The sequence below is a fragment of the Callorhinus ursinus genome, unplaced genomic scaffold, assembly GCF_003265705.2.
Source record: "Callorhinus ursinus isolate GAN/ISIS: 27379988/994484 unplaced genomic scaffold, GSC_fseal_2.0 scaffold1, whole genome shotgun sequence".
Taxonomy (NCBI): Eukaryota; Metazoa; Chordata; class Mammalia; order Carnivora; family Otariidae; genus Callorhinus; species Callorhinus ursinus.
In genome coordinates this window covers 76,879,100-76,895,410 of record NW_027397063.1, presented here as the reverse complement: position 1 = coordinate 76,895,410, position 16,311 = coordinate 76,879,100, and the positions used below count along the sequence as shown (strand labels likewise).

General features: G+C 38.2%; 1 protein-coding gene across 4 annotated transcripts in view; it reads right to left on the bottom strand.

Moving 5' to 3' along the window:
• The window catches only part of PEX5L (peroxisomal biogenesis factor 5 like), a 224,194-nt gene extending 208,093 nt beyond the window's left edge, over positions 1-16,101 (bottom strand). For 3 of the 4 annotated variants that reach the window (XM_073896831.1, XM_025878264.2, XM_073896838.1), the window contains exon 1: positions 15,644-16,100. In XM_073896831.1, the coding sequence (XP_073752932.1) occupies positions 15,644-15,664 (21 nt within the window). In that variant the 5' untranslated portion in view covers positions 15,665-16,100. Of the gene's footprint in view, positions 1-15,643 lie in introns of all 4 variants that reach the window. The other variant, XM_073896836.1, reaches the window with a different exon arrangement.
• Positions 16,102-16,311: the final 210 nt, after the last annotated feature.

The window sequence follows — 16,311 nt, the reverse complement described above, 5'->3', positions numbered from 1 at the left end:
ATATTGCTGTGTTTCAGAGAATACAGAGGATCAAGGAGAGGGAGACAGAGAGAGGGGAATGGCCAGTTGGTGGAGTAGTCAGAACACAAATAACATTTATTGATTAAGTTCACTGTCTTACATGAACGTGGTTCGTGGTGCCCCAAACAATTACAACAGTAACATCAAAGATTACTGATCACAAATCACCATAACAAATATACCAAAAATGAAAAAGTTTGAAATATTGTAAGAATGATCAAAATGTAACACAGACATGAAGTGAGCAAATGCTGTTGGAAAAAAGGTGCTGACAGACTTGCTCGATGCATGGTTACCACAAACCTTCAACTTGTAAAAAACACAATACCTGTGAAGTGCAATAAAGTGAAGTACAATAAAATGAGGTATGCCTATAGTCCATTTTCATAATTTAATTCCATCTTCAAAGTTCCGAGATAAGATGTTCAGTCTATACTGGTTTATGATGGTTTATGAGAATCTCCAGAACTAAACTGAATAGATGATTCAGGCATTGCTCACTCACCATAAGCAGGCTCTGTGCTAGGCACCAGGGTTGAAAAGATGAACAAGACAGCCAAGGGAACTCAGCAGAGAACAGGGTGAGGTGAGGGGAGACAGCAGTCTGCCAAGGCACATGGCATAGGAGAGCGTTGAGGACGGTATCTACCACAGCCCTGGCAACTCAAGGAAGACTCATTGTAGGAAATAACCCTTGAACTGAATTCTGAAAGATGAAGGGGATTAACTAAGCCAGTGAGATGGTGAGTGTTTTGGTCAGAGAGAACATTATTAGAGAAGGCCAGAGACATGGAAGCACAGGTGCAGTTGGGGAAGCACTAAAATTTAGCAAGGCTAGGGTCCAGAGTGCTTACAGGGAAGTTGTAAATGAGAAGGCCAGAAAGTAGGCCCACAAGTCATGTCTTATTCTAGAGGCCAGTGTTTTTGCACTTCAGTGTGCACTGAATTCACTGGCAGAGTGTTAAAGCAAACATTCCCAGACCTCACTTTCATGGAGAGCTGCAGCGGGGTCCAGGAATCTGGATTTTAAACAAATATTGTAGATACTTTGTGTAGTACAGGTGATAAAGTGATCTAAGATGGTACCTGTGAGGATGGAGAGATAGGGGAGAAGAGGAATGAATTAGGAAGTTGAGAACTAGAGCATTTAGATTTGATTTGGGGAGTAAGAGAGGAAGTAGAGTGGATGAAGGAGAATAGATGAGAGGATGGATCCTGGTTTCTGATTTAGGTAATTGAGTAGGTGGTGGTGCTATTAAACAATCCTGGAAAACAGGAGAAGAGGCAGGCTTTACGGAACTGTTAGTGGTGATAATGAGTCAAGTTTGGAACATGGTGACTTTGGGTTGGATCGGGTAGAGGTAGTCAGTTAGTGATACTGGTATTTAGTTGGGAAAAAAAACTTGTTTGTAGCTATATATTTAGAATGAGCACAGATGCCAGATTAACTCTGTTTTCAGCTTAGCTACTTTAACATTTCCTTACCTGCAAACAGGCTGCCTATTCATGTAAACACTTATTTAAAATGGCAGAATTATTTTTAAAAAATAAGTAAAATAGCAGAATTATGTGAAGTACAAGCCTCAGGTAAAATAATAATTTTTGACAAACTAGATACAGAAGACTATACTTTAACTCTTAAAACAGAACATTAATTAGCTTCCTTGATATAACACAGAACATTTAAATTCTCTTATCATTCATTCTGAAACCACTGATTCTGTGACATAATCATTTGAATGTGTTGGGAGTTGATTCCTGAAATCAACTATGAAAGAACACATGACTTTTATTTTGGTACTTTCAATTTTACATTGAGTTAGTTGATCAATACTATCACATTCTGAGTTTTATAATGTTAATTCTTGACCTTCTCCTCTTGAAGTAATGGAAAGTTCAAAATCAATTTTAAGAAATCAGGGATGAGTGGCTCCATTTTAAGCAGATATTTTAATACCAGTTGAGATCAATAAGATCTATGCATATTTCCTCCACATTATCTTGATCTGGCCATTTAGAAGTTCTCTTCCAACAAAGTTGGTATTTGCTCTTTCCCTGAAAAAATGGATCACTAAGAGCAGAAGAAATTAAGAGACCTCCCCCAAATAAACAGTGACTAATTTCTCAGTACTAAAGTCAGGTATTTAAAAGGTGGGTTTAATAGAGGTCAAAGCATTAGAGTAAAACATAAAACATTTGGTTCACCACCATATTATTTTTGAAACTTCTTATAATAGCAAAGTATAAAATAACACATAAAAGTAAATTATTTAGGTAAGTGACAGATTTTTTTGGGAGGATATTTTGGCTTAGTTTATACATACCCAAGATTCTACTTCTACACATGCAACATTGGGCTTCTGAGCTCTAGTTAATCCCACAGACTCACTATTTTCCTGGCCTGTTGGGTATTTCTGATTTTAAGAAGGCTTTCTGCACAAAAATACAGACGTTTCACAGATGCTCTGTACTCCATTAGCAGAGTGCACCACATCGCACACAAGGGTACTCTCAAGGTACTAAGTTAACATGCCCAGATGCTGAGTTCAGAGAACTGATAAAGCTATATAGAGTTAGCACCTGTCCTGTGTAAATGATAGGAAGAATGCATCAGAGATTTCTACCTTCCAAGGCCATGCAATGTTCCAGAAAACTTGCAAAATCCTTTTTGTGCCCTGTTAGTTGAGTCAGTTTGCAATAGGTGAGGTACCGATGTGGAGACGTGGCTTGAATTTGCTACATGGGCTCAAGCAATAGAGTAAAAAAACCGTAAGACCCAGATTTTGGTCCCCCAACTGATTTGATGTGGGAGTTTGGGTGAGGCAGTCAAACCCTGTCAGCTGCATTCTCTCAATCAGCATGATGAAGATAAAGTATCTATCCTTTGCCAACCTCACTAAAGAATTTTGAAGATTAACTTTTATGAGGCTCTCACAAAATGTGACTATTGTAGCAGAGACAATTAGTATTCTATCATAGCTGAGAGTTCTGGCATACTGGGGAGAGCTTTGTAGAAAAATATCTCTTGTTATTTGTAGAACAGGGGTAGGGGAAGAGCAAGATCCTCCCAAGCAGCACATTCCTTGAAGAATTAGGGGAGGTTGATCTTCAACTTCGTAAGAAATAACAAGTATCTTGACACTAGCAAAGCTTTTTTAAATTTATTTTCCAAGATATGGTTATTAGTGAACTGGGGAAAATCTGCCCTGACCAAACAGTCAGAGATATATTGTATTACTAATTAAGGACATGATAAAAATAGAATCCTAGAGCTGGAGGGAAAGCCAGTAATCCTCTAGGCCAACCATTTTCCGTAAAGACTCTAGCAAACTCCCATCCAATCTGTGTTTGAATTATCTTTGATAAAATGGAGCTCATTTCTTCACCTTTCATCATACACCTTCACACACACACACACACACACACACACACACACACACACACTAGAATGTTAGTAGAGGAGACTCCCTTCAGAGTCATATATATGGTTGTACATATTGGTTGTGCAAGGATATCTGGATGAGGGGGAACAAGGCAGGTCTGAAATCCAACCCTCTAACTTCACTTGCTAAATTATGTGCCTGGATGTGGGATTGTGACCTCCAGGGAAAAGGAGAGTCCATGTATTTGGCACCCCAGAGAAGATCTCCTTTTATAGTCTGATCAGAAATGGCAGATATCACTGGCATAGTTATTTCCTCTCTATTAGAGAAAGCTTTGACATGTGATACTTGAATCTTTTTAACCTGTACCCTATAGGAAGAATTACTCCTCCATCTCTCAGGCTCCCATATTTTGGGAGTAACTGTGGGAGACATAATAAGAAGATCTCCATATTCAGACAGGCTTACAAAATCAACATGTCTCCTGGACGGCCATTGTGAGTGCAGCTACTTCCTTTGATCCTTGGAATAGTGTGTGTGTTTGTGTGTGTGTGTGTGTGTGTGTGTAACTGGGGGAGGTCAGTTCTGGAGGTGTAAGCAACCCTTACACTAGGTGTAAGCAAAGGATGGACTCCTAGGGCAGTTCTAACTCTGATGTTCTGTCATCTCAGCATGTCTCATGGGTGTGTGTGTGTTAACAATATGATCAAAATCGTTGTTGACAACTAGTTGAGGTGGTGAAGTGGTGTCTAGAACCTTAGAGGCACGGATTCTAATTCCAAATGACCTTGGCCACTTAGAGATATAGTTAGAAACCATTAGGAGAGTCTATTATATTTCTAAATCTGTAGCTCCAGGGTGTCCTCAGGCTTTAAAGAGTTTGAACCCATTAAACTGCGTAGACTGCTTTGACAGCAGAGTGTTGGTTAATTACAGTGGCAATCTAATTATAAGGTTTATAAGGTTTCCCAGTAATTGATTCCCTTTCAAGTATGTGGAAACTTTACTTGATATGCATTTGCTTCTGAAACTCATGGGAATAGACCAGATTCTGGGATAGTGTGTTTTAGAATCAAGAAGACCATCCCAATTGCATTTGGAATCCTTATTCAGGGCAAAGGGACTCTTCTCAGTATTTTGTTCATTAATTCTTTCATCCGTTCATTCACTCACTCATTCATTCATTCATTCATCCATTCATTCACTCATTCATTCATTCAGTAAATACTACATTAATAGCATGTACCTAGCATTAGTAGTCTCCAGGGACACAAAGACATATTGGATATAGTCACCGCCACAGATGAGCTTATTAGTTGGGGAGATTGACAGAAATAAGTAATTAAAGCTATATGTTAATTATTGGTATTAGAAATGCATTTAAGGTACTAACAAAACATTGAGGAGGACATCCCTAATTCTGTGTGGGAGAACAGGGGAGAATGCTGGTGAGGGCACAGAGTAGCGCTCACTGAGGAGATGAACTTTAAATGTAATATTAAAGAATGGGTATATTCAGTGTACAGAAGGCAAGAATTTGGTATGGGGAAATGGAAAAAATGCAGAGCCGTGACAGAATAAGAAAATCAAGCATCTGCCATCACTGTAGACAACCAATTATAACCGGCACTGCTATGGCTAAACCTCTTCTTCCACACACAATGTATATAAAACATTTTGCTAGTTCCATAAAAACAAAAGAGATAATCCTTACAAAGTCATCACAATGCATGAACACATTCTTGTCTCTATGTCACAGGTGAGGGAAGTAAGGTTTAGAAAGGGTGCGTTATTAGAGTGAGATCACACAGATAATATGTAGGGAAGCCAGGATCTGAAACTTGGGCTATCTGATCCTGGAGCGCAAGCTCTTAGCCAATATGTTTTTATAGCCTCTTCAAATGTGAGGATTATGAAGTGATGTACGATACATGCCATCAGAAGTCTTTCAGCATATTATGTTTTCATTTTGAGGAGAGGCAATTAATTCTATCAAGATCTAGCCCTCAGTTTCCTCAATGTGAAATGACAAAGTTGTGGTATGTGAACTCCAAAGACCTTTCTATCTCTAAGCTTCTATTTTAATTTAATCTTGCCTCAAGCTTAAGAACACTTTCTTTTTGTCTTACATATATCTTCCTAAAGACATATAATAGATGGCATATCAGTATTAAAGACTCAAATGCACAGGGCATTTTGATTATAATCATCCTTTGGATGAATATGAAACAACAATGTGTCCAGCTTTTCACATTAAATTCTTGCATACGGAGGAAAAAAATGTTCTTATCACTAAAGTAGATGATATGTATTTTAATTCCCTGATTAATTACTAAATTCTTCACAGAGTTCTTTACAATTTTTCAAAAAAGAATAGGAGTGAGCAGTAGATGGACTTTGATGAATGATGGAGGGGTTGTTCTGCTCTTCTTTGCTGCATGATTTAATAAACCAATATACTCTAGCTTTACTATATTCTCCTATAGGCCTGCATGTAATAGCAGGCAGTACCAAATACAGGCTTAAAGAAAATTATTTTCTTTTAACTATTTGCCCTGAAGGCAGACTGGACTTTCGTCAAGTCTAGAGAGGTGTCTATTTTACTTTTAAGCAATATCGATAACACATTACAGTGGGCATTGGCTTTTTTTTTTAACTTTCCCAAATCTAAACTCTGAATTTGGGAAATTGCCCATTTGTGGAGTCCTGGTGGTAAGCAGATATGTACTTTCCCAAACTATCTTTCAAATAGGGTATGGATGTGTGATTCAGCTCCACCAACCAGCCACACCTGTCCCCACTTTGAATTGGGCTTTGGGGGCATGCAGAAGTAGGCATGGTAGAGAATTCATCCTGGCAGTGGGTGGGGGAACAGATGAAGCTCCAACATGGGCTTTCCATGGCAGCGGCAGCAGTGGTGAGCAGCTGAACCAGTCTCAAGTCTGGGGTGTAGGGGGTGCAAGCTCTGATGTTTCTTTTCTGTGAAGATACCAGTTGGGTCTGTACTAGCCTAGTTTGAGGTTTGACTGAGGCTGTGCCCTGCCTGCTGCCTAGTCTCTCCATCCCAAGCCAAGTTCGAGATATCTGTGAGTGCCCCACTGTACTTAAAAAAAATTTAGAAACTTTTTATTTTGAAAAAAATACCTAGCCTACAGAAAAATTGCATGTATAGAACAATGGACTCCCATAATTTACCAATTTCCCCAAATTTACCAATTTTTAACATTTTGCTGTTATTTTCCTCTCTCTCTTTTTGTCTCTGTTTCTGTCTTCCTTGTCTCACTCACTCTCTCTCTCTATGTAATTATATTATACATAGTATTATTTCCATTATTCCAAATCACTTGAGAATAGGTTACATACACTATGCCCCTTTACCCCTTCATACTGTCCTATAAACAAGGCTAGTCTCCTACATAGCCATAGTTTAGTTATCAAATTCAGGAAACATAACACTAATATTAATCTAATTTCCAGTCTATATTCAAGTTTCAATTATGCCAAAAGTCTGCTCTATCACAATTTTCTTTCCCAGTCCAAGATCCAATCCGGGAACATGTATTGCATTTAGTTGTCATACCTGTTAAGTCTTCTTTTAATGTGTAAACATCTCAGTTTTTCCTTGTTTTTCATGACATTGACACTTTTAAAAACATAATCTGTTTACTTTATAGAATATCCCTCATTTGGGGTTTGGCTAATATTTTTCTCATGATTAGATTTAAGTTGTGCAGTCTCAGCAGTAATACTACATGAGTGATGTTGCCTCCTTCTCACGGCCTCATATCCAGAGATGGGCAGGCGGATGATTACTGTATAGGTGATGTTGATTTTGATAACTTAATTAGGATGTTGTCCAGTTTCTCCATTGAAAAGTCATTTTTTTCTCTTATAACTTAGATGGTTGCTATACATATTTTTAAATATTTTCTTTATTTATTTTGAGAGAGCACGCAAGTGAGGGGTGGGGAGGAGCACAGGGAGAGGGAGAGAGAGAATCCTAAGTAGGCTCCACGCTCAGTGCAGGGCTGATGAGGGGCTTGATCTCACCACCTGAGGTCATGACCTGAGCTGAAATCAAGAGAAATCAACTGACTGAGCCACCCAGACACCCTGAGATGGTTGATATTTTGACGTTATGTAAATATCCTGTTTCTTCTCAAACTGCCCCCTTCCTCGGATTTAGCATCCATTTGTCATTTTTGCTTGAATCAATTTTTACTATGATGAACTGCAAAATGGTGATTTTTCTATTTTCATCATTCCTCCTATGCCTATTAATTGTCCAAATATACTTTTAATAAATCCCCTTTCTACTTAAATAAGACAGAGTTGGTCCCCATTGCTTACAGTGAAGAACCCTGGGGTTTGATTTACTTGTATATTTAGGCAGCTAGTTCCAAGAACCTATCCAACCAGCTCACTCAAATGGTTAATCTAGCCAGTCCAAGGAGAGACAGTGAGGAATATTCTTAGGAAAATAAATAATACAACTTTTCATGGTGCCTCATTCCATTTTTAAAACACACTTACAGACCAGACTTTCTTCCACTGCCAGCCAAATGACTATCAAACTGAATACATAAAATATCAAATCGTTATACTAAAACCGAAAAGCAGGAAAATATCAACTTTTGTGACTAAATGCCAAACACCTAGATATTTGGGAATATCTAGCAGATCATTATAACGTTTACTTTTCACTTAGATTTTTGTTTGTAATAAACATCAAAATAAAGAATAATAGCGTAATGGAAATAGCACACTGGGGTAAGGCAGCCTTCATTCCAGTGCTAGTTCTGCTAACTAACCTACATGGGACTTTTTGAGCAAATCTCTTACTTTTCTGAACCTTAATTTCCTCATCTGTGAAATGAGATGGTTGAATAGAACACTTTCAAGAGTCTTTCAAACTCAGGATTCTATGACCTCAAAACTGAACATTAGTGTACTTGTTGGAGACATAAGGAACTGTTAACTTAGAATATTCTAATGAGCACATTTGGATCCAAGATTATTCTGGTATAAAGATTAGCAACTGTGAGATAACTCCCAAGTTATTCAAAGAATAGAAACATCAACACAATTTAGAGAACAACTTATAGTCTAGAGATGCTAAAGCAGTCTTAGGCTGTCTGAATAGATGTCTTTCCCAAGAGATAAACAGTCTCACGGTGCTTAGCATTGGTGAGATCACATCTTGAACAGTGTGTCTTGCTCAGAGGGCCATACTTTCATGGAGGCATTAAAACATCAAAAATGTCATTATGAAAAAAATGATTGAGTGAACTGGGCTGTTTATCTTGGAGAAGAAAAGATTTAATAGGATGAGGACATGATAATTCTCTAAATACTTGAAGGTTTGTTTTATTCAGGTGGAACATAAAAGGTTTTTTGTGTTTTCTCCAGACAGAAAAACTACAACCAACTGGGTGGAGGTTATGGTACGGAAATAAGGGAAGAAACTGTATTCAAACATAATTGTGATAGCTGCTTTTACCAGCCCCTCTGTCAGGGACATCATCATGTCTCTGTGATCTTGAAAGCTACCCAAGAATCAAGCTTTTTGCTAGGGTCTCAGTGCAATAGATTAGGCCTTGTTCTCCATGTAGATGTTTTCAGACCATTACTTCTCAAATGTTAATGTACACATAAATCACTGGGTATCTTGAGAAATTCAGTTTCTGATTCAGTAGGTCTGGGATGGGACCTGAGATTCTGCATTTCCAGCAAGCTCCCAGATGTTTCACCTGCCCAATCAGATGTTACATCCCCACATGACCAAAGGATACCATTCAGTATAAGCATTCGTGTTACAATTAACACCCATGTGAAAGGAAGTAAAAAGATGTTTTGCAATTCTATCAGCTTCTTCATCTCATGATGTTTAAATGTTTTCCTGTTTCTCATTTCCTTAAAGAGGTTCCATATTTTCTGACCTTTTACCTTTTTTGATTGCTTTGCATGATGGTACTGGCATGACCCTGTCTATTTCTAGGTAACCAGGAAACATTCTCCCAGGACATTATGAATTTTGCTTATTTTAGATCATTACTTCAGTTGACTACAACCATTTTTGGTAGGACACACAGACATGCACACACAAACAAACATACCATCTCATGGTGCTTTTTGTTGGATTTTGTCCACAAGGCATGATGGTCTAGGAACAGAGGCCTGTGTGTGCACGGGGACTCTGCCCACCTTCAGCTCCCCCTTCACTCTAGGCTTTATCCATCTCCAAATAGGTATCTCACTCAGTGGGAACTGGCTAATGTATCCAGGGCCTTCTTGTTACTGTCTTGAGGAAATTTTTATCTCACCTTGAAGCCATACCAGCTTTAACCCTCAAGGATGTACAGAACAATCGTAGCCTCTTCCTATGTAGTAACCCTTCAAACATTTATATGGAGTTATCGTGGTCTCTTTGAGTCTTTACTTCCAAGCTAAACATCCTCAGTTCCTTCAATCATTACTCATATGAAATGGTTTGAATTCCTATACCATACCAGTTGCTTTAAAAACTATATAATTTTTAAGAGGGTATGTAGGAGTGGGAATTTTGTGGCTCTTTAGGTAGATTTCTGGCATCATAACACCAATCATCTCTTGGAATCTTCATGACTTATAGGTCACCATATGGCATTCTATTTGGGAAGAAAAAAGTTTGCACTACACCAATTCCCACTTGTAGGGTTTTTCTGTTTTTGTTTGTTTATTTGTTTTTTCAGAGGTATATATACATGAGCAGGAGTTTTGGGGAGTTCTTTATGTACTTTCAATGCAAACTCTTCCACCTGGCACAGGTTCACCCTATTTCAGAGCTGCTGGAAGGGTTCTATGTGTTTTTCTTGCATGAAATGGTGGATAAGTAGCCTCTTCCTATCTAAATGAGTTCATTATTTTTCATCTGTGCAACTTCTAGCAGTGATGGTCTAAAAAAAATACACAGGAATGATCAGTTTAGTAAGATCTCACATGAAGAATAATAATGGTCATTTATCTAATGGAGTTTTAATAGGAGAAGTAGTACATTGGTACTAATAAAGATCAGTCAAAAATGACATAATAAGACAACATTGGCAGTGTGTTGTATTATACTCTGAGCTCTGAACAATCAGCAGTGATCTGGATATTTAACTAATAGGGTATTAACTATCTTCCTGTATATAATCTGTATGATATGCTAACATATAAGATATAAAAATCTTTCTTAATGGAATGAGGAAAGAAGTTTTCCATTGGGTTTCCCTAGTAAAAGGGATGGCACAGGTGAGGAGGGGTGGAAGTGGGGAAGGTGGAGATGAAGGTCATTAACAGAAATGTAACCCCTAATTCATAGCACTCTGGTGGTCTTGGTCCCTGATACATGGGTTACATGCTGTATAGTAAATAAATTCTGAATTATAAAAAGGTGATGCATATTCGGAAACTTGGCAACCTCATTTCCTTTATCAGTGTATTTGAAGTTACATCATGTTTAGATGTCCCTCAACACTCAGATTGGACTTAAGTCTCTTAATAAGGAAACATTAGGCGGGGGCTGACCGTCACTTTTAGTGCAGGAAATGCACACTAGTTATTCTATAAGTGCATCAAGAAGTTAATTCTAGAATATAAAACCTTTAAACAGCTCTAGCTTATGCCTGTGTTGGCAACATGTGATCTCAGTGAAAAGTGTAAAACAGCAGACTGCCAGATGTTTTGACTAAATGATACATCACATCTTAATGTTTCCTAGGTTGGCAGTAGTAATACTAGAGATTCAGGATTTTAAAATTAACAAGTTCTGTTCTAACCTTTTCTTAATCTTTACTTTAAAAATATCTTATACTCAAAACATTCATATGCTGGAATTTTTCTTTAAAACACATGTGTTTAGGAAGAATGCTTATAAACCATAAACAAAATCTAGGAAGAACATATTGTGTTTCTTACAGTAAATATATTATATAAGCTATTGGCCAGTATGACTGGGGAATGATATTTTCAGGTTAATCAAATATTCTGCAATATTATACCATGAGTGTTAAATTTTTAAGTGTTAGGAGCTCAGTATTGCTCTCATATCAAGCGTGATTTGCTTGTAAATATATCAGAAGGCACTTCAAAATCTTGCAGGAGCTTGTGTCATAATTTTGAGCACCAGCTCCACTGTACATGAATTTCCTTCAGGAGAGTTCTAGTTAGTACCATTTCAGACAATAAATTCATTCAGTAAATGAGTATTAATGTGATTATCATTCATAGGAAGACTTTGAGGAGAAAGGGCAGGTGCCATTTGAGATGGGGGGAGAGGGGAAGGCAGCAGCTACACCTGACCAAAACAACCAACCCCAGCCTCTCAGGAGCATTACCACATTCTCCTTAAAACATCTCCTCTACCAAACTAATCTTCAAAGAGTCTCCTCTGAAAATGCAGATACCCCTGCAGGATGTGTGTATGTGTATATGTGGTGTACTGGTATTAATTATATCTTTGTTAGCAAAAGGTTGAAAAAAGGAAATGACAGGATAGAAAATAGTGCCATCAAGGAGGAGAAAATGGATCTTTCAGAGAAGTGAAAATACACATGACAAATATTACTTTTTTTACAGTTTTGCTTTAGGGTCTCAATTATGACAAACTACTGTTACAGATGTTGAAACAACATTTTATAATCTTATCTTGGATTGGCTTCTTATACTTGTTGTTTCCAGTGAACCTAAATGAATCCCCAGTGGCCAGATCTAATGTATTAACATAATTCACATTACTCAACTGTTCCCCTTCATGAAGATTTTTTTTAAAAGCTAAGTAAAGTCATAAATAAAGACAAACACAAAACAATTTTAGGGAAAGACAAATAAAATGGCTACTTTTAGAGCTGTTAATAATCTTATAATTTTTGTCACTTAAATTTTCTTTAGTTAATGTCTTGTGAAGCCAGAGGGTATGGAATGTTTCCTCAGCCAGTTTAAGTAAATCAAAAAAGTCTGGTTTTGAATGCCCATAATGAAGATCAGTTACAATGACGCATAAATTTTTGGTTTGATTGCCTCCTGAAATAATTTTCTTTTATAACAAAAAACATTATTGAGGATGCTTCATTAAAAATAAAAAACAAATCTTAGTTCAAAACTGAAATTACACTGCTCTATATTTATACTGTCCCAGAAAAAAAAGTTCGGCTAAGGAAATATTCAGAGACACGTAATTATTTTGTTCTAATTGGCATTGTTAATTCACATGTACAAACAAGCATTGCAGTACAGAGCATATGGAGGTATTAAAGGGATTAGACTGTAAGTTATCTGATGGGAATAAAGAGTTTGGTCTGAACTGAATCTAAAATATATTTAATCTCCATTGGCCCCCTTGGTCAAAAGGAAAAAAAAAAGTAAATCTAAAAGTCACTAAAGAAACAACATTTGATTCAGTTGCTTGGGTGATAAATTCCCCTTGGAAATAAGTGGCAAGGCAATTGAAAAACAGCACAACTCTAGGGCCCTGCTCCTAAGAAATATACCTGTGGCATTTACTATGAAACCAAGAAATATATGTTCTATCTATCTGTAATGGATGTCAACTTTTCAAATGAACTAGCAGAGTGTGTTTTTGAAAGTCTGTGGCTTCTACAATGAATTCAGGTTCTATGGTAAATTGGATGAATTAGCTAGATGTAAAAGACTTAATAGACTTTATTTACAAAATCATTAAGTTGTAAAAACAAAGGCCCTACAGGAGTTTTAAATTTGACTATTTTTTAAGGCTTCTTGTGAACACCTCCCCCACTCCAGACTGCCTATTTACAAAACATTTTATTTTAGAATCTCTTGGATACAAAAAATAGAATTAGAAGGCATAGCAAATGACTGCAAATATTTTGTTTCATTTTCATTTTAAGGTATCAGCCAAGTAACACCAGTGTATCAAATGAACTCCAAAGTTGGCAGAAGTGTTAGTAAATCTGCTCATTCCTGGTCCATTTTACCAAATATGTATTCAGATTTTTAATAAATATTTTGGAATGTTTGGGCTATTTACCTTCTCCTTTGTGATTAAAGACAGGTACACACAGGAGGATGATGTGATCTCTTATAAGGAAGGATTCTTTATTTAACCTAAACATATCAACACAACAGAGATTTTATCTATAGGCTAAATTCTATTCTTTGGGAAAGAGCTTGGGCTTTTCAAATGTAAGCAAATAACTATATTATAAATCAGGTTGTAATAGGCATTATTTCTGAGGCAGGGGAAGTCCCACTGAGATGATCACATCATTTAATAGCTACTAAACTATTAAAGCCTTAGAAGTTTTATGTTTAACATTAATGGTCAATAGTAAATAGGAAAAAAAAAGTATTGTGCTCTGAAATTTTGGCAAGCATATTGATTACAGTCTTTATTTAGTAACGTTTTCAAGTTAAGCTTGGCAGCAAAGATTTGTGAGTTTTACTGCAAACCATCATATTTGCTGTTACAGCAGTGCACAAACAAAAAACATTAAGTTGGGAGCATATCCAGAATCTCACATTTTGTCTATTCTTTCAAAGTAAAATGAAACCCTCAGACATTGTTCTAGATGATCGATTCAAGTTTCAATAACATCCTCCCTTGAAATATTCAGAAAATTGGGTTAAATTGTTTTGGGGGGCCTGAATTTACCAGACTGTTGTTTTAATTCTTCATTCACAAAAAGATGTTTAAATAAAAATAACGTGGAAAGTTTTTGTAAATTGCCCAAGTAATCAATTATGAATTTTGTGTGAAAGTGCAATTTTCTGAAGATTGATCTATTCAGCAAAACCTTCCTATTTTACTCCTGTGAAGAAACTGTTTAGGGATCATAAATAGATAATACATAAAATTGTAAGTATCATTCTTAGGTGCAGATGGAAACATAAAACTCCAGGAATAATCCTTTAATTTTTTCATCGGTCATTGTTGGAATGTTTCTTTGTTGCTAAACTTTCCAACTAATGTAGTTTTAATAAGAAACATGCAGATCACATCTATTATGTATATTTAGAAATATACTTCAGTGACTAATTATTATCCATCAACTGTGATAGAATTCCATCAACAATTTTCAAAACAGGATGATGTCAGTAATATGGGAAATGTTTTTGGAATTCTGATAGTACTGATTCAGAAATCTTACAAAACTTATGAAATTGATTAATACCATCTTATATAAAAGTAAATTACAGTCTAAAAGAATTTGCTCACAGTCTTAGAAACTATTTGGTAATATTAAGTCATGAATGCAATAACATATTTATCAATTTTCAATTGCTCCAATGACAAAAAAGCAACATCATCAATATTCACACATGTTACACACTAGTGTGAAGACACCACATATGATGACTGTATTTGACCATCTTTGGAATGGAAAGGAAGCCCAAACATCAAACCTGATGACTACAGCATTTTTAATAAGGAACAGGAAAAAAAAAAGCTCAGTTCATACTTTAAGAAGCTGAGTTAATATTTTGGTTTTTCCCCCAACGTGTACACCTGCCTTTTCAAGGAAGAACCAACCATGTGAGTAAGAACTGGAGTCAAGGTTAAAATAATTTTTCCCAAGAGAGTAGAGTGCATCTGAGAGAAGCAGAGGCTTAGCTCAGAGGAGCATTAATAACCAGAGGCAGCACCTCCCCTGAAAAACATTAGAGCCTCTTGGACATATGTTTGAAATTCATCCCCCCAAGTCATCCTATGACTGTAGGGATAGGTGACAATGTCCCACTATCTGATGGGGGAAAATACAGCACAGACCATTTAAAAAATTATCACTTTAAAAAATAATACAAAAGTGGCAAAGTGTTCTAACTGTCAAGAAACCTTTGCAGGTGATAAAAAAAAACAAACCCTTTGTCTTTCCAATTATTGTTTGCCCTTCAGCTGACATACATGCATCAATAGGATTACAACGGAAACACAGTCATCTCCAGGTTTCCTCTGGATTCCTTGATCTTGTTTAAAGAAACAGGCTCAGGGAATGCACAGAAAACCAACTTCCCCAATCGAAGTTCTGAGGTCTCCACCCTCCCGCCCCCCGCTCCTTCTCCCACCCTCAGAAACCTGTCTAGTTTTACCCATAGCACCGGACAGAAATGTCATGGTCATGTTGCACCACTTCACTTGTTGAATTGTGTGAAGGCAGCGCTTGACCACAATAACTTAGTGAACCACCTTGCTTTTAAATTAGCCCCCAAGATTTCTTTCCTGTTCGATGGTAATGTCTTACCTGCATGTGTCCCTGGTACATTCTGCTTGGGCTTCTTCAAGGCTCCCTGAGGCCGCCGGATGCTTTCCCCCGTGCTTACTTGCACACCCAACAGAGGGGAGAAGGCGGCGTGCACACTGTGTTTTAGACGGTGCCCCTGAGCCCGGTGGAAGGCTCCAGGCAGCCCGGCCACGGTGGCCCCCTGGCCGCTCTGCGGGCTGCCGGGAACTGTTCTCCGCTCGGGGTGCTGAAAGCGGACACAGGAGAGAGAGCGGAGGAGACGAGGAACCCAGGCGGCCACGCTCACCCGCAGGCGCAGGTCCTGCTTCACCGGGCGTCTCTAAAACTCACTCCTCCACCGAACTCTTTCTCGCTTCCTGCCGGGCTGCCTCATGTCTCTCTCACTATCTTCGTCGCGAACCCCCTCCTCCTCCCAACCCTGACGTGAGCGCCCACACCAGCCGCCGCCGCAGCTGCCGAGTGGGGCGCGCGCCGCCCTCCCGGCCGCGTCCCTGCCGAGAGGCCGAGGGGCCGGGCACGCGCGCGCGTCCCCGGCGGGCCCGGGAGCGGCCCGAAGGCGGTGCGCGCACGCGGCGGCAAAGTGCCCGCGAGTGGTGGTCGCGCAAGGCGTTCAGGTGCGGCAGCGGCAACCACAGAGATTCCAGCAGAGTCGTTGGTCAGATGCAAGA